This window comes from Neophocaena asiaeorientalis, unplaced genomic scaffold (genome assembly GCF_003031525.2).
Source record: "Neophocaena asiaeorientalis asiaeorientalis breed wild unplaced genomic scaffold, Neophocaena_asiaeorientalis_V1.1 scaffold36, whole genome shotgun sequence".
Classification (NCBI taxonomy): Eukaryota; Metazoa; Chordata; class Mammalia; order Artiodactyla; family Phocoenidae; genus Neophocaena; species Neophocaena asiaeorientalis.
This window is the reverse complement of record NW_020174149.1, coordinates 5,510,219-5,529,731: the sequence shown is the minus strand read 5'-3', so window position 1 is coordinate 5,529,731 and position 19,513 is coordinate 5,510,219. Positions and strand designations below refer to the sequence as shown.

The window sequence follows — 19,513 nt, the reverse complement described above, 5'->3', positions numbered from 1 at the left end:
ACCCTTGTTTAATATGTTGTTTTGCACCAATGAAATTTGTTGGAATTAAATAATAGTTATCTATTATGATGGATTGTATAGTGAGTGGGTATACAGTGGGTTGAATAGTGGCCCCCCAAAAGATGTCCTACAAAATTCTTAGAAGAAAACATAGGGGTAAATCTTCATGACCTTGAATTTGGCAAAGGATTCTTAAATATGACACCCAAGATCATGAGCAACAAAATTAAAAATAAAACTTCATCAAAATTGAAAACTTTCGTGCTCCAAAGAACACCAGCAAGAAAGTGAAAAGGTAACCCACAGAATGGGATAAAATATTTGCAAATCATATATCTGCTAAGGACTTGTATTTAGCATGTATAAAGAAGTCATTCAATTCAAACAGAAAGACAAGTGACTCAATTAAATGGACAAAGGATCTGAATAGACATCTCTCCAAAGAAGGTACAAATGACCAATAAACACATGAAAAGATGCCAATATCATTAGTCATCAGATAAATGCAATCAAAACCACAATGAGATTTCCACACCCACTGGGTTGGCTAGAATTACAAAGGCAGATAACAAGAAGTATGGAGAAATTGGACTATCACACACTGCTGATGAGATTGTAATTCTACTCCTAGGTATATATGAAAGAGAAATGAAAACACATACCCACACAGAAACTTGTATATAAATGGCAGCATTATTCATTATAGCCAAAAGATAGAAACAACCTAAATGTCCCATTAGTGGTAAGCAAAATGTGGTATATCTATACAATGATATATTATTCAGCCATAAAAAGGGGTGAAGCACTGACACATGAAAGTCCAGAACAGAGAAATCTGTAGAGACAGAAAGTAGATTAGTGGCTGTTTAGTGCTGGCTGGGAGAGGAGGGGAAAGAGGGAGGCAGGCATAGGGGAGAGATAGCTAATGGATATGGGATTTTTTTTCTTGAACTGATGAAAAGTTCTAAAATTGTGTTGGTTGCACATATCTGTGAATACACTAAAAACCATCAAATTATATACTTTAGGTGGGCAAGTTATATGTTATGTGAATTATATCTCAATAAAGTGATTTTTAAAAAGATAAATGTCCCAAGTTCTAACCCCCAGTACTTGTGAAAGTGACCTTATTTGGAAACAGGGTCTTGGCAGATGTAATTAGGTTTAAGATCTTGAGATGAGGTCATCCTGGATTTCGGGTGGGCCCTAAAGGCAATGATGAGTGTCCTTACAGAGAGCCACAAGGGGAAGGCCGTGGGAAGTCGTAGGCAGTCTTCAGAGTTATACTGTGGCAAGCCAAGGAACACCAGGGGCAGCCAGAAGCTAGTAGAGGCAAAGGAGGATCCTCCTTTGGAGGCAGCGTGGTGCTGCCTACACCTTGTTTTCATACTTGTGGCCTCCAGAGCTGTGAGAATACATTTCTGTGTTTTAAGCCACCATGCTTGGGGTAACATTGTGGCTGCCACTGGAAACCAGTACAGCTAGAATCTACAAAATGGGTTTAGAACCTGCCCTTTCCACTTAGTATCTGCAATCTCAGGCAAGTTATTTGGTGTCTCTGTATCTGTTTCCTCATGTGTGAAATAATAAGGCTAATAATAATAAGCTTTCTCAGGGAGTTGTTACGAGGATTAAATGAATTCATATATGTAAAGAGCTTAAAATCGTGTTTGGCACAGTAAGGAGTGTATGTGTTAGCTCTAAGTAAGTTCTCATAAGTCTTGGTTTCACCTCTGCTCTACCGAGCTGTTATTCCTTTTCTAATGCTTTCTATTCACATGACAATGTCAAAGTCTCTCACTTCTTTGTGAAGAAAAGTTACTTTTTATTGCTTTGATCACTATGGGTTAAGGCTGCCTTAGAATCTCTTAGCAAAACGGGATAGGACGTTCATTAATTTACTAATTTGATTGATGTTTCTTGAGTACTTTCTATGTGCTGGGTACTGGGAACATAGCCCAGAACAAAACAGTTACAGTCTTTGCCTTTGGGAACCAACAGGAGGTGTTAGATTATCAAATCACACAAATGTGTGATTCCAAATTGTGATGTGGAAAGACGAAGAGTCTCCTCAGATTTCAGTAAAATCTGCATTATGCTGGCTGAGGGGGCAGTCAGGGACGTTCTCTGAAGACTAGACAATTTAGGTAGATAGCACAAGAATAAGGATTTATCCAGGCGAAGAATGGGGACAAAGGAGCAATTTTCTTTAAAAGTGGAAGCCTGTCTCTCCAGGTTTCTAGAGATTTCCACTTTAGGTCCACCGATACAGGTTGAGTACCTCCCATGTGTCTAGCAGTCCACCTAGTGCTGTGGAGAATAAAACAGGTTGAGTTGGATGTGGCAATGTATTAGGTGTGTCTCGGGTGGCAAGACAAAATAATTTATTAAATTTGTATCTTGACAGTAATAAAGTGCTGAAGCAGGTTTTGAGGGGAAAAATAATAAGTAACTCTTAAGAGTCGTTTCATTTCTGATAGAGAGCTACATAAATATTGTGCTTAATCTTCACTCACCTACAGAATTGCTGTAGCCTGAAATGAAAGTCATGGAGACGAGATCTCTTGGATTCCTGGATAGAAATCAGAGGGTTCTAGGACCCAGACTCAGATATTGGATTTTCCTTCTTTTCTTCTTCCTTGAGATACATAAGTGGGTGTGGGGAAGGAAGGAGGATGGGTTCTGGGTGGCTGCCCGTCCCAGATTAGTGAAGCGTGAGACTCTCTTAGCTTCTGCCCACAGCTCCCAGCCCTGCCCCGCTCCCAGCACACAGTGGGAAAGTTGTGTGGGCGGTTCACACTGGGGCGGCAAAGCCTGGAAGGCAGAACCCTCTTTTCCCACGTCCCATCTCCCTCACTGCTCTGCTTCCTCTCAGAGTCTTGACTCTAAGAGGTCCTCTGAGTATTGATTACAACAGCAGCGGAGGGCAGGAGAACGTGAAATTGAGATAAATGACAGGAGAAGGGTAAAGGGTAAAAAAGCTTTGGGCCTGAGGGGAAATATTCTGTCATAATAAAATGAAAGCATTTGTTGATAAATGATTTTTATGCCAGCAGCTTAAAAACCGTTTTGGTCATTTGAGCAAGTGTAATTTCCTAAGACCCCTACTTTAAAAGGTAATGTTAATTTGGATGTGTGACTTCTGATGTGTTAAAATGTCAGTAGTCCTAATTCATAGCTATATTTAGTTTTAAAATGTTTGACAAAGGAAAAAGTGAGTTTCGTTTTACTACTAAAAGATAAAGAGAAGACTTGGGATGAAATGGAAAAATATAGGTGAAAACTTTGAAACTTCTTGCCATTGTGCACAGTAGTGCGGTGAGTGGATTAAGAGTTCAGAAATTCAGAGTATATTTGAGTTGACTCATATTTTAAGGACAGGTGTCCCTTCCTTTCCCTGATGTTACTATCTCAAGTGAAGTCGATGAAATGGCAGCCAAAGAAAACAGAATTTTTTTCCCTCAAAGTCTGCAGAAAGCATGGCTAGTTGATTTCAAATGTCAACTGTGCTTTCAGTGGGAAATTTGCAGGGAGAGAAAGTACCAAACTAGGCATATCTGGATCAAAAAGCAATCAACTAGTTCTAAAGATCTTTGGACATCTCCTTGAAGAAGTGTTTTTTTGTTTTTTTAAAAGCAAAAACTGGGGATTTATTGTTTCATGTAACTGAAGAGTTGGGGAGTGGCCTGAACCCAGGCACAGCTGAATTTTGGGCACAGATGTAATTAGATCCGTTTCTGTCTGCTTCTTGGCTCTGCTTTCCACGGGCCGGCTCCTCCCTCCCCTCAAGGTGCAAGGTCCACCTGCAGTTCCAGGTGAAGTGCTTTAGGGTGTTACTACCCTGGAGGTTTTCCTTCCAGCTGTACCTAGTAGTAAAAAATACTACGTGGGTTACGAAGGAAATAAAAACTTGGACATGTTAAAATGCTTCACGTGCCTGACTGTATTTAATGAACTTATTTATACCTTTACATGTTAACCAATTCTATTAGGGCATTTATAATTGGTTTAATATGTTACTTGTGGTCACTCCCATAAAAAATTTACGGTTTCCTCTCTCCGTATCCCTTTATTATATCTTTATTTCTGTTGGAAACTCGGGTTTAACATACAATGCATCATTTCAACTTCTAGCATTTATTCTAAGAATGTAACCCATGATAATTATCAGGACTTTGGGTATTAGAAATCATGCATCAATAAATTGTGAATGTAGTGGTTTAAACGCATAAACCCAGGAGGAACCTGGCTGCCTGATCTCAGCTCTATCATGTGCTGGCCGTGTGACTTTTAGACAGATTATTTAACTTCTTTCTACTTAAATTTTCTCATCTTATAAAATGGCAGTAGTAATAATACCTTCCTCTTAGCCCTACAGAACCTGGCACGTAGAAAGTGCTGTTACTACTACCACTACTGTTACTACTGTTACGGTTGTTGCTTTAGTATCTATACCATATTTCTCCCAAATCTTCATTCCCCAACACCGCACATATAAATGCACCACTGTGTTGGCTGAGTCACTGAGTCCAGAGTTGTTTGGAATAGAATTGTAGACATATTTTTATTTATTTATTTATTTATTTATTTTTGCGGTACGCGGGCCTCTCACTGTTGTGGCCTCTCCCGTCGCGGAGCACAGGCTCCAGATGCGCAGGCTCAGCGGCCATGGCTCACGGGCCCAGCCGCTCCGCGGCATATGGGATCCTCCCAGACTGGGGCACAAACCCGTGTCCCCTGCATCGGCAGGCGGACTCTCAACCACTGTGCCACCAGGGAAGCCCTAGACATATTTTTAAATGAAAGAATGATGATAAAAATTAAAACCAAATTAGGAGATAAAGTGATTTGACTGCATCCCTGCTTAAGAACATATTCTGCAGAGTTCCTTGTGTCCTCCTTTTATTTTACAGAAGATACCAATTTCTCTTTTTAAGCGGTAGCATCCAGGGCATGTGACTTGTGCTTCGTTTTCATTTTCATTGTCTGGGAATTTCCTTGGAGATGCCTCTGATTGGTGCCAAAAGTCTTGGGACTTATGCACCATATCTGTGTGAGTTTTCTGGTTGAACTAGGCTTAATTGGATTCTCTTGTTTTCTCTCTAAAACCTTGGGAACCATCTTGTTCCTGGGTTATAAGGCTGAACATGTTTGGTTAAGTAATTCTACTGAGATCTAATCTGGCATCCACTCAGGTTTTGTTAGATGAGAACTTTAAAAGTCTCTTGCTCAGTGGGCTTCATCATTGTTGACCACATGTTTCAAGATGTAGGCAAAACCCGTTTCGGTCAGTTTTTTAAGGGTAGTGCAATCTTTTTTTTTTTTTGCGGTACGCGGGCCTCTCACTGTTGTGGCCTCTCCCGTTGCGGAGCACAGGCTCCGGACGCGCAGGCTCAGCGGCCATGGCTCACGGGCCCAGCCGCTCTGCAGCATGTGGGATTTTCCCGGACTGGAGCGTGAACCTGTGTCCCCTGCATCGGCAGGTGCACTCTCAACCACTGCGCCACCAGGGAAGCCCAAGGGTAGTGCAATTTTGAAGCAACAGTATGCTTTTCTACTTGGAAAGATTAAAATACACTGAGTGGCAAGTTTAACCAAGGTCATGTTCGTCTTATTTCTTTGCAAGTTTCTCTTACCCATTTGGTTTATGTGGAAGCAATGCTGAGCTTCACTTATGTGACTGTTTTGTCTAGCAGAGACAGCGAGATTTTTCTCTTTATGTAAAACAACTAGGTTAACTGTTGTCTCCTTCCATTGGATATGTAAAAAGGAGGTGCAGTTACTTCAGATTGCTCTGGGCCCTGATGCCCCCATCATTCCTCCTGCCACCCACCCAGCAAAGCAGATTTTGTCTTTAATCTGTCCAGTTGTCTAATCTTTATATTGTACACCTGCCATTGGTGCTTACTAGCATACAGATGAATCTAGTTGCAGAAATTCTTAATGACTGTAGATATTGTGAAGGGAACCAATCTCCTGTAATCAAAATTAAAATAATGGAAAAGTAGGGTCACCTTAATTCACAATGGTGTAAGAATGAGGCAGTTGGAATTGTCAAGAGATTTTTCTGGCATGGCCATGGCAATCAGAGCAGAGCCATGTTCCAGGGTCAGCCAGGTCAGTGACCGTCCACACATGTGGAGGTGTAGAAGAGTCCTGCTAATGCTTTACATTTGTACTGAGTCATTGCAGATGCTTCCCTATACCATCAGCCCTTTTTCACAGAGTCTGTGCCTTCCTAGAATTTAAGGTTACTAAATGTGAAAAATTCCCTTGGCTAAGTTTCCTTTCTGCTTTGGAGATAGAAACGCTTGAAGATAATCCAAATCACTATTCTTATTTTGTAGATTCGTAAACTGAAGCCAGAGAGGTTAAGTGATTTGCACAAAAGCACAGATGATTTAGTGGCTGAGCTATAACTAAACCCAGTCTCTGGCTTCCCAAATTAGTGTTCCTTTCCCTGATCCATGCTGTCTTTGCTTATCCATTCAATTAGCAAATGTAACTGAAGGGACTCTAATTAGGTTGGCTCCTAAAGGCTTTTGTGGTGAGTGTCAGACTGGCAATAAGGTTTGTTTTTTTCCTGCCAGCTTTTGAGTCATGGCCAAATTTTGTTAGTTATTTCAGAGTCTTGAAGTCATCACATGGAAGGCAAGATGATTTGAATAACTGGACACACTTGTCTGTCTAATAAACATGCCTTCTGTAGTGCAAATTAGAGACTGTTATTATAATGTACCAAATGTATATAGTTGTTACATGTGGAGCAGTTGTGGCCAGTACAGTGGTGACATTCCAGCTATCACTATCATTGTGTGTTTTTTTCCGGACCTGTGAGCTTTGACACTACTTTCCTATATATTTGAGGGGTTAGCATACTCTGGCAACCCAGGCATCCCAAGAAGCAGATGCTAGGGATGCAGGGGGCTGATTGGCCACCCCGTGCACTTGGCAGTTGCATGAATTGGCACAAGAAGCTTGGAGGTGTGAAGTATTCCTAGATCTGTGAGCTAATTGTTGGTGCCCCTGAGGGCATGTCTCAAGGAGTTATCTAGATGGAATTGAATTTCCTTCAGTGGAAGAGACTCTGAATTCCTAAGAGAAAGTCTGAAGTTGACTCTTAGACCTCAGGGCTGGCTTACTACAGTCCCTGAAAGATCAAGAGAGTTGGAGCTGAGATAGAAGGAAAGGCAACTGAAAAGTATGCCACCATTTTGCATGCCTTTATTACTTCATTTAAATAGGATGAACAGATGGGGCTCTCTATGTAACCCATATTCTTGACACAGTCCAAGAGTAGAGAATTATGACTCCTATAGCTTTTCCTTTTCTTCTCATCTTACTGAGCTGTTTTTTTTTCTTAAGGAAACTTGAATTGTTTGCCAGGAAATAGTTGCCTCTTTTCAAATCTCAGTATTTGTTTGAGTGTAAGAAAGGTTTTCACCTAACTTAAGTATTACTTTGTAATTTGATGGAAAAAAATTTTTTTCCAGAATTATTTGTGGCCGATCCCCACTATATATCAAAATATACATATTGTTGAATGTGCCACTTTGTAGACTCTAAAATGCTGTATTGCCTTTAGATGAGAGACTGTCTTTTTTTTTGTTTGTTTTTGGCTTTAGAGTCTGAGGTGTTTAATATTATCACTTAGTACACAAAGTGCCAGGATACTTGATTATCTGAAATTTTAGAATACAACTTATGAAATTATGTTAAAACTGCCTTTATGTAGAATTTGATTTAGAAGCTGATAGTCTCTTACGGAAGAATGAAATGTAATTGCTTCTAGCTCATAATATCTAGATTGCACATTGTGTTCGGTTTCTCATTCTTTCATCAGCTGTACATCAAGGACAGAAAGAAAGTGTTTCGTTTACTTCCACCATATGAAAAGCAGAGGCATTCCCATTCCTAAGATGCTTATGTGCCAGTTCTCCTATGGAGAAAGTTTTGATTATCCTCTTGATAGTTCCTTGTCTTTTATTTAAAGAGAGAAAAGGCTTTGGAAAGGAGCTTTTGTGATAATTGGGGCGATAGATTCTTTCTGTTAAAGGAGAGTTTCAGTCAAGAAGTGATCTCCTGGTCTCTTCTGGCCTCTTTGGTTGCTGACCAGCTGGCCAGGTGTATCATGTTGTATATATTCGAGAGAGCAGGGGGTGGGGGAAATGTGAGTGAGGGTATGTACACCCATACGTGTAAACATATGTACAGAGGATGGGCAGAGCAGCTTTCTTGTACAGTATGTTCATGGTCATCATTAAAGCGGAAGTCAGGGTTCTGACTTCTGACAGAGAGAGCGTACCTTGATGCCTGTTCGTATGTCGTTGTTGTGTATATGGTTTCCACAGGAGACCTGACAGCTCATGCTCTCAGACTTCATGGTGGTACTCACATTCAGTGCAGTACATGCTTATGTCCTTGTCTTGACTTTTTATAAAACAGGCTTAATTTTTTTTTTTTCTTGAAAATAGAGGCTGGAAGATAGTGGTAATGGGGGCTTGAGCATTTACTTGTGGATTTTGCTGCCCATGAAATAATTGGTGTATCCTGTAGTTCAGCTACCAAGTCTGATATATGAGAATGTTTTTCTTAGAGCATCTACCAAAAAGTATGCTGTTTAAGAATCCAACTTAGAGGAATCCATGAGAAGTGTGTCCGTTCCCAGGACTGTTGGGTTTTGCCCTTTTCCCCCTCAACTCACTTCACACTTTTTAAAGTAAACAGTGGATGTGATTCCATAGAAATTGCATCTGTATGTGTGAAGGAATGGACTCTATTTTAGGCAGTAACGGGTTTTTTTGCTCGTTTTTTGTTTTTGTCATTTGAAAACAAGGATTAGTTTTTATTCACTGTCACTATTATGGGCATGCATAAAAAGTGGATCCTACTTGTACTGTAGGAGCTGCTTGCATTTAATTTAAATAATGTGCCGTTGCAATTTTTTTTTTTAAAGGTAGTGTCTTCCCCAGCAGATGTAGCTGAAAAAGCTGACAGAATTATCACAGTGTTGCCCACCAGCATCAATGCAATAGAAGCTTATTCTGGAGCAAATGGAATTCTAAAGTATGTATTTCTCAACTGTAGATATGTTCTTGTTATGGTAGTTTATGAATTTCACATTTGTTAGAACTATTGTGAAATTACAATTATGTTTGTTAAACCTTCTTGTACTGTATTTTTATGTCTTAAAAGTGAATGGTGTGGTTTCTCTCATTGTAAAGGGTTTATTTTTTTACTGAAGTCAAGTATGTGACTTTCGGGAATACATTGTTTTTGCTTTCTGTTCCTTCCCTTTAATCTAATGTTAAACATACATTGGTAACCTGTTTAAGAGATTTTTAAAGCTTGCATTTTAAACTGTACAAATGTTACAAGCATAATTTTCTAACGGTTTATAGAAATTCAGGAAGAGATTTCTATGAAAAATAAAACGAAGCATTGGAAAGAACACCATTATTTAAAATTTATTATAAAATAAAAAGTTATTGTATGTCCTTTGGGTTAGTACATCTGTAGTAAGAACTTTGAGAGGGTGGAATTAAAGATTAGCAGTAGCTCTTTAAATAATATATAATTTAGGTCAGGGTTTCCTACCCAGTAACTAGCTTCCCTGGCTTTGAGAACCTTTTGGTTACTTGCTACCTATTGCCAAACCCTTGTGGTTATATTAGGATGACAGCGGTTGAATTTAGTTTTCTGGTCTTACTGATTCCTGTTCCTAACTTGTTTTGTTGTTGAAGTTCAGCAGAGAGCTAGAGCAAACTGGTAGGCTTTGTAGACACATGAAGGGCTAAAAGAAAGGGTTTAATTTCTTGAAGCTGTAATACATGAAATTTGAGGTTTTGGGAAATTGAATTGCTTTGGAAAACTAGCAAACTTAGAAGCAACAGACACTTGAATATTAGGCAGAAAACTGATAAGATAAATGTTTAGATTTCAGGGAAAGTTGAAAGATTCTCATTTTGGATGGAGCCCTCAGACCCACAGTGTGTATGTGGTCCTGAGGTGACCTAGCTGTCTCATTACCTAGTCTCTTCCAATTATGGCCCTGTTTTACCTCTGAAGAAAAAGTTACTAAAAGCTTTGTGGAGACAAAATTCTACGTTTATTAATATCCTTTACTCGGAATATGGTGGCCAACAACCAGGGCAATTTTGTCTAGGGAGTGCTTTGAAAGGTTTTGGCTTTACATTGAAGTGTAATTTGCTTCTTATGGGTAGTTCTTTATTTTCTTTTGGGTCAGGATCATTTCCCCACACCCTGTGCGTGTATAATTTTTGAGACTATTTCCCATTTGCTTAAAGCTTTAAGATCTTAAAAATATTAATATCACAGAAGACTGGTAAACTTAATTCTTATATTTTAGGGTATGTAAAGTGGAATTCCACATACTGAGGTGATCTATATAACAGAGTGTGCTATTTCTTTTCTATGGAACATACCCAGCCGTTGCATTTGGACCAGATCAATTCATATGTCTAAAATTGTTGTTTAAAGCATTTTGCGTGCTATTTTTTTCTGTAGAAAAAAATTTCTTTTTTATAGTTTTTAGCAATGATTTTCTATTTCCCCTTCAATATTTTTATTTATTCAGTTCTAACTTTCCAATCATGGTTATGATTAAATGTCCTCTGGGTTAGTTTATCTAGTTAGAATTTTGGGACGTTTGAATTCGAGGTTAGCCATAGCCCTTTAAATAAATTGTAATTTAGGTCGGTTTCCAAGCCAGTGAAGATAGGCATAGATTATAGACTGTAAGGTATATAAACAGTTCTGTTTGCACTTATAGTGCAAACAGAACTGTTTTACTTTAAGAATGCCATTTAAATATTGATGTAAAATATGATATATGAAAAGACTGCTTCCCCCTTTTACCAATGTTTGTATATAAATTTACTGTAAAGAACACAAAGTCTCTGTGAGATTTATAGGTCCATTCCTGTGTTTTCCTTTCTGCCTGTTTGATGTCTTATTTTGTCTTTCCAAAGTGGCAGTTATTAAAGAATATGCCATCCTAAAGCAAATGGCTAAATTTTAACTGCTTGTGTTTATTCTACCTAGTGGAAATGAAAATGGATATGTGAAATTTGCAATATGGCTTGTTAAAGACAAATAAATTACTTTTTAAAGAGACCCAGCTACTTTACAAACAAAAATTTAAATCCTACTAAATAGCCCTTTTAAAGTTAATAGGTGTTTTAAATTGCTTACATCTTAGCTTACCTATATTATTATGGTTAGTATTTCACCTGAAACCAGAATTTATACCATATAGATTATTAGATTATTTTGGTTTCTTTGAAATAGTTCGAGTTTACTTTGAACTATAATTGATCTGAAAATGAATTTGAGATTTTGAACCAGTTCTAATAATGTTTTTAATATTAAACCAAAGACCTCCTTGATATCTGGTGAATTTTAGCAGATTCTGATATAGGTAGTTGCATGAAATGCTTATTCAGAATTGTAAACTATATTTTTTAAATTATAAAACTATAGTTTTTAAAAACTATATTTCTGTTCATTTACTTAGAAAAGTGAAGAAAGGCTCACTATTAATAGATTCCAGTACTATTGATCCTATGGTTTCAAAAGAATTGGCCAAAGAAGTTGAGAAAATGGGAGCAGTTTTCATGGATGCCCCTGTTTCTGGTGGTAAGTGGTAGCTAAAATATATGCACATCTATTCTGTTTGTCATAAGTAACAGTTATGATTTTGTGCTACCCAAGATATATCCAGTTATTTTTAGAGCTATTGCAGATTCTCAATTTCCTCATTAAAAATAAAAACAAAGCAAAACTGACTTATGTTATTTAATACTCTTAAAATACAGTGCTTTTTCTAAATTCAGATAATAGGATATTACAGCTTTGAAGAGCTATGAATTTTTGGTCCAAATTACTGTGGGCAGGGATAGATCGATTCCTAGAAAATTTTAACTTTTCAGAACAGATTCAAGAAATAATTAGCCTGAATAATCTTGTAACTATTAAAGAAACTGAAGAAGTGGCAAAAAAGAAAAAATAATTTCATAAGGGAAACATTAGGCCCAGGTGATTTTACAGGTGAGTGTTACCAGACTTTCAAGGAGCAGATTGTCTCAATTTTTTAAAAAAATTTATTTATTTAATTTATTTATTTTTGGCTGCGTGGGGTCTTCGTTGCTGCGTGCGGGCTTTCTCTAGTTGTGGCAAGCGGGGGCTACTCTTTGTTGCAGTGCGTGGGCTTCTCATTGCAGTGGCTTTTCTTGTTGCGGAGCACTGGCTCTAGGCACGCGGGCTTCAGTAGTTGTAGCATGCAGGGTCAGTAGTTGTGGCTCACGGGCTCTAGAGCACAGGCTCAGTAGATGTGGCGCATGGACTTAGTTGCTCCGTGGCATGTGGGATCTCCCCGGACCAGGGCTCGAACCCCATCTCAATTTTATACAAACTTTTCCAGACAATACAAAAAGAGGAAATGCTTCCCCAACTCATTCTGTAAGATGTGTATAACTCTGATAATTAAACCAGACGGAAACATTATGAGAGAGAAAAACTGTAGGTCTACATCAGTCATGAATACAGAAGTAAAAACTTTATAAAGTATATTAGCAAACTAAATCCAACCGCATATGAAAGAGATCAAACACTACCACCTAGTTTGGTTTATCTCATGTATGTACAGATGGCTTAATATTAGAAGGTCTATAAATAAATAAATTTCACAACATCGACATACTTAGAAATCATCATCATCTCAATCAGAGGACAAGGAGACCCACTAATAAAATTCTAAAAGCTTAATAGTATATAAAATACTAATAGCAGGATCGAATATAATATATATGCACATACACACATATGTATTTGCATACATATACACATACATACATATGTAATTATAGCAGTAGACAATGGAGTAGCAATTTTACTCCTATTATATTAAACTCGATTGTTGGCTTTGGGATTAAAAAATAATAAAATAGGGCTTCCCTGGTGGCTCAGTGGTTGAGAGTCCGCCTGCCGATGCAGGGGACATTTAAATCAGTTTATTTATTTCATAAAGAACCTAATTGTCTTGTAAAGGTATCTTATATCCCAAACCACTTTTGAGTATAGGTGGAGGTATAAATAATTTTTAGCCCCTATAATTGTTATATTGACTTGGTTAAGTAGGATTTGGGGTGTAAAGATTTATAATGTGGTATGGATCTTTGATCATAAAATACTAATAAGCAGTTTTAAGCTTGGTGTTGGTATTTTTTTTTTGTAGAATGGATTTAATAAAGTGAACAATTCTTCTTTGAGTGGTTCTGTGATTTAATTAAAAAATTGATACATGGTACATATGATCTTGCTGTTGGTTGATCTTTTGCTTCAAGAGTATAGCCTGAAATTATCATTTGATAATGAAGAATACCAACTTGATTTTTTAAGTGTTATTTTAAGTTTTAAAAATAATATAGTCTTCCTTGGGGTAAAACTTTGAAATTACTCCTTGTTCTTATCAAGCTGTTTTTAAACCCACTTTTGTAGTTTAAGAATGCAAAAATGGGGCTTCCCTGGTGGCGCAGTGGTTGGGAGTCCGCCTGCCGATGCAGGGGATACGGGTTCGTGCCCCGGTCCGGGAAGATCCCACATGCCGCGGAGCGGCTGGGCCCGTGAGCCATGGCCCCTGACCCTGCGCCTCCGGAGCCTGCATTCCACAGCGGGAGAGGCCACAACAGTGAGAGGCCCGCGTACCGCAAAAAAAAAAAAAAAAAAAAAAAAAAAAGAATGCAAAAATGTTAATTTGTAATAGTGAATACTTGAATCTGTGCTGTATTATAGACTGGAAGCTTTGTGTAGAGGTGGTTTGTGATAATTTATCAGTTGACACGATCATTATGAGATTAGCCAGTATATAATAGAAGCTTATGTTTGTCTTCTCATAGTTATTATCTTTATATTTTTAATATGATGGATTAAAAATGTCTCTACTTTCTCAGTTAAAATAGGGGAAACTTTCTGTAAGTTAGAGTTGACTGGTTTAAAAATCATTATATTTTAACTAAATAAAATTAAGGAAAAGGGACCTGGAAAAAGCATAGATACCCAAGATGGGACCACAATTTTATAGAGGTTCTATATTTGTCAGTCTTAAACATGAATTATTTGAGGTAATTTGAATAAAACCTTAAAAAATTTCCCCCATGTTTGTCCATTTTCCCTCACCCCTCGTTTGTTCCTTATCTTAGATTTTAAAGAAATGCATTTTTGTGTATTTATATAGAGCTATTACCTACAAATACAGTAGTATTCTAAAAATTAAAATAGGAACATATTATACTCCTTATTCTGTGGTTAGCATTTTAAGGAGAAGCTTTTTTTTAACCTAGATGAATTTGAAGTTGTATAGATTTTTGAGATAGTGATTCATTTCTTTAGTCCAGCCCCTTCCTCTGCTTTCTACTAACTTTTATTCTGGGGAATGCAATGAAAAGAATCTTTACTGTATCATTTTACTAGCCCATGGAGTAATATATTGAAGGTTTTCCTCAGGTTTCATTATTGCAGCTTTTTATACATCATCCTTATTACAAATAATGTAATTTTTTTTTAAATTCCATGTGACTTTTTAAAAAAATCAAAAGCAAGTGATGCTTAAACTGCTATAATTATCATCCTGAAACCAATGTGAGTAACTTTTATACTTGTACAGTTAACACTTTGTAGCATAGATATTACTTTATAAAGTACTTTGGCATGCCTCAGCCGGTTTGGTGCTTTCTTTTGAAGCTGTCAAACTGTACATGCTTTTATCAAAGCCCACATTACATTATATTTATAGGCATTGATTCACTTCCTCCTGTAGAATTTAAGCTTTTTGAGTGCAGGGAGTTAACACTTTTTTTTTTCAATTTTTGTTAAATATTGAATTTATATACAAAATATTTATAAAATTATAAAGGTACCAAGTATAAGTATACATCAGGCCCATGTGTACTCTCCTCCCAGTTTAAGAAATAGAGCCTTACTGTTAACCTTGTGTGTTTCTTCTACTCTATTAATACTTAATTTGACTTTTATCTTATATTCACCTCTATGGATATTTAAAGAGAGAGAGTAACACCAGATCTGATTTATACAGCTGATTCTAGGGCTAGAGAAGGATTTTTAGTTCTAGAAATGGAAAATTTATGTTGCAGATCAACTAGAAATCTTACAGATGATTCCTGATTATATCCGAGGGGGAACCAGTGGAATTTGGAATTAGATTTGATGGTTCTTTAGTAAATATTCTTTAAGCAAGGAAGAAAGGAAATTGGTTAGTTCCTATAATTCTCCTACCACCTTTAGTTTCATTTTCAGCTGTACTTCTGTGAGTAAGTTAAAAGAAGTTTACTTGGATATTAGGGAGAGCCTGGAACTTTAAAAGTAACTCTAAAAATGAAGGTCTTCATTTTTTCTTTAATGAAATGTCTTATACTTAAATTATTGTATTTATATAATTCTTACAAGATTATATACTGTTTTCTGATTATACATTCTAATCCTATTATGCTGAGAGCATAATTGCTCTTGATTGCTGATTTCATATAATAAACATTTATTGAGTACTTATATACTAGGTATGTTCTAGGTACTAGAGTTAGAGCTTTAAAGATAGTGAACATCTTTTGCCTCATGGAGCTTATGATTTGGTAGGAATAGAGAGAATAAACAAGTAAACAAGAATAATTTCAATGATAAGTACTATGAAGGAAAAAAACAGAGTAAACAGTTAAGGAGACAGAGACTATGGGGAGGGCTCTTTTACATAGAGTGGACAGGATGCCTTCTCTGGGGAAGTGACATTTAAGCAGAGATCTGAATGTGCAGGTCAAGGGAAAGAGTGTTCTCAGTAGATGGAGGTGCTCTGTGAGGGCTCTGAGGCATGAACAAGCTTGGTATGTTTGTGGAACATTTATCTTTGTATCCCTAGGATTTAGCAGGTAGTTTCACTCAGAGTTAGTTAAACTGAATGATCTTTACACTGACTCCCCATATGTCTAATACCGTGCCTTTGTTTAACCGTTTGTGGTTCTCAAACTAAAGCTAACCAGGCTCTCTAGTAGCCCATGACACTGGCCTCATAAGTATAATGCCCTAATCTGTTTATCTGTCTTGTGTAAATCACATCTTTATGAAAGTTGTAATCCTTTAATGTGAAATGTTGTTTAGTCACACCAATTTGGACACATGCATTTTTTTTTTAGTATGGAATGGGTCTGCTATCACAATGTTCCAATTTGATTAGCTCTCTTGTATAATGAATGCTAGACATAAAGCAAATTAAAAACTATTGTTTGAGACTAATGACTAACTACTGTTCAGTCTGCTCCAAGGGCATAACTACAGCACTTAACTGTGCTTGAATCATTGAAGAATAAGCTCACTGATTGCCTAGCATGTCTGTAGGTTTGCATAGAAACCTTGAGTTGAAGAGACTCTGAAGTGGCCCTTGTAGTTAGCCCAAGGCTTTCTGTGCTGGCAAGCCTCATAGATTTGCTAAAATATTGCTCCGGTTAGGGATTAATATCAAAATTAAATAATTGAACTTGTGTGTATGTGTTTGTATAACAGTTCCCTACCAGGAAACCAGATTTAGTACTCTACTTACTTGGCTGGGTTAAGTTTTAGTAATTTGTTTGAGATATTCTTAGAATATGGAATAGTAAGCACAAAACCTATTAAGGACTTTCTCTTAGAGAGATAGACTTGCTTGCTAAATTCTTCAATGAAAGTCTCATATAGACTCCATTATTGTTTTTAAAATCAAGTGTGCAAGTCTTGGCCTTGAACTGGAACTGCTCACTGAACTGGATACCTACTGTTTTTTCCACTTGACCTGTACCTAATTTATGGTAAAGGGAGCACGAAAACAAAAATTATTTATATTTTGGCACCTAACACCATTATGGTTAAAGGTCTATTGGCATTTCCATTAAAACATTTTCTTAGAGAGGTTTATAATTTGGCAATTTTACTTGGCTTTGGGCTGAAACATTGCTATTTCTGTCCAAAAGCAGATTCTTTTATCAAATTTCATATAACTGAATTTGCCATCGTTTAGAATGTATGGAGGGGAACGGGCTATCACAATAGGTCTTTGATGCTCTCACAAGCTGTTTGATTACACAGTAGTATTGTGTGCAGTATTTATTCTTAGATTTTAGTCTTACATCAGTAACATTTTATTTTTTTAAATGATTTGAAATAAGTTGATTTAACATGATTAAGATAATTCATTTTCATGGGTTCTTCTCTTTAAAGAATTGTACTACTATGATGCTTTTTAGTTCTTTTAAAATGATCAATTCTATTATTTATTGTAAAATTTAAAAGTACTTTGTGGCATTGACTTCTGTCTCAGAGACTTGGATTATTCTATCTTGAAAAATATTAAAGTGAGCTTCTGCTTGGTCTGATTTGTGGTATTTAAAGCGTTAGTAGCTCAAGTAATTAACATTTTCTTTAACTTGATTTAATGGACAAATCCATTTCCTCAGAAATGACATAAGATTCATCAGTACCAGTACACCCAGAAATGGGTTAATTATGATATCCACTTACATTTAACCATAATTTTACTTATCACCCTGATCCATTAAGTATCCTTTCTGTCTCTGGAGAATACATTTTGCCTGGGATTTTCTCCAGTTTGCACAAAGTGGTTCAGAAATGTTTGGTAAATAAATTCCAAGGATTTCTTTGAAATTAGTCCCAAAGAAGAGGTGCCCATAAAAACCTCTTTTTACATTCTTTGGCGTGCCTGAGACTCCCTTACAACAGTTGTCAGGGACAAGAGTCCCTGTATAAGGTGTTAATGAGTTCTTAGCATGTTTAGAGAAGACTGTTGACTCACTGCCCAAGATAACATGGTTGAGGCAGCTTTAATAATTTGTCTCCTCAGAAAATAGTAGAAGAGTGGGCTAGAGAAGGCAAAGTGATCACTTCACTCAGTGTTTGTATTATTGCTATCAGTTATTGTTAGTAATAATCATTATTGCTAACAAGAACCTAGTTTATTTCTAAGAATTTACTCTCTTGCAGTTTGCGATTCCCTCATCTCCAAATCTGCAGGCCACATTTTAACTGCATTGCAATTTCCAGTCAACTAACCGTTACCAGAGTTGCTCTTGCCAGGCTCTGTCCTGTGGTGGAGGGTTCTTCTCACATGGGTCTGTTGGAAAGAGCGTGGATAAGGCAGGGGTCCTGCCTCAAGTAATCCCAGGGTATTTTTAATGTCCTTTAATTGCCATTCAGGATGTAAGTCAGACCAGACACAACTGGGTCTGGTCACATAGTTCAGGACTGCCTAGCAGTATTTATATAAAGGTGAAGTAGATTTAGTAAATAAACTTTCTAAAGCTATTAATTGTATATAATTTATTTTTCATTAACATCTATTGATGCCTAAGCAGTGTGAAATTAGTTCCAGTATCCCTTATGTCTTTATTGTGTTTTGTTTGTGATCCCTGGATAGCTATTGGGGGTGAAGTGGGAGGATGCAGTGGAATTATGAATTTGACAAGGGCCTTGTCATCACAATCAAACCATTATCAGACTTACTTGCAGTGTTTTAGATGTCTGATTTTCTTGAAGAAAGTTTGATAATGTTAGCAGTTGAAAAGTATGTTAAGTTGAGGTTAGGTCCTTCTCTGTATATATTTGCTATACAATTTTGTTTTACTTGGGGTGTTTTAATTGTGAAAAATTTAAGCATACGTGCACACTTCATAGTAGCCATCCTCCCCACGTGGCCAATGAAGGTATGATAGCCGACTCACCATCTCCCTTCTGCCTTAAGTAATTTAACTTGACCTGAAGGTAGAGGGTTTTTGTTATTGTTTTGTATTTAGCTGAGATTACCTCCAGCGATGGAGAAATGTGGACTCTTTTAGAAGAGTATTAAGAATTTTAAGATTTGTATCTGACATCTTTTTTTATTGAGTTATTGACTATTAGTTGTGGTCATCAGAATGTTTATCCACTGCAGTCTCTAAGGTAACATTGTTCGTAAGGAGTTTTTTTAAAGTGAAATATAATATGAGGCCAGGCATACAAGTGATTTTATCATTAATTATATTTCATTTCCACTAAGTCTTACGTGTGAGGGTAATACTTGGTCTCAAGTAGCCAACATTGTTAATGTACTATGTACATATATTAAAGAGTAGAAAAATAGTCTTGGCAGACACTGAAATAGTTAATTTGCTTTTCCAGCCAAGGTAGGTTTATAAAACTTTCTGAAAATTAAGAAGTGGGAAAGAATTTTTCCTTGCATTAATGCCACATTAACCCTTTACCTTAGGCTATAAAAATTTTCTTGCAGCATTTTTTCATTAGATAAGCAGCTAGCGGAAGGATAGTTGATTTATTGTAATTGTCAAATATCTGCAAACACTCAGATAGCTGAAAGAATTATTTTGACATAAAATCCTGAGTAGAGATGAGATTTTTCTCTAAAAGTAAATGATAATTTTGAGAAAGGAATAGGAGCAACAGT

General features: G+C 36.9%; 1 protein-coding gene across 1 annotated transcript in view; it reads left to right on the top strand.

Moving 5' to 3' along the window:
- HIBADH (3-hydroxyisobutyrate dehydrogenase) overlaps positions 1 to 19,513 on the top strand; it is a 105,698-nt gene that overhangs the window by 12,111 nt on the left and 74,074 nt on the right. The window contains exons 3-4 of the mRNA XM_024755091.1: positions 8,957 to 9,066; positions 11,537 to 11,658. Coding sequence (XP_024610859.1) covers positions 8,957 to 9,066; positions 11,537 to 11,658 — 232 coding nt within the window. The remainder of the gene's footprint in view (positions 1 to 8,956; positions 9,067 to 11,536; positions 11,659 to 19,513) is intronic.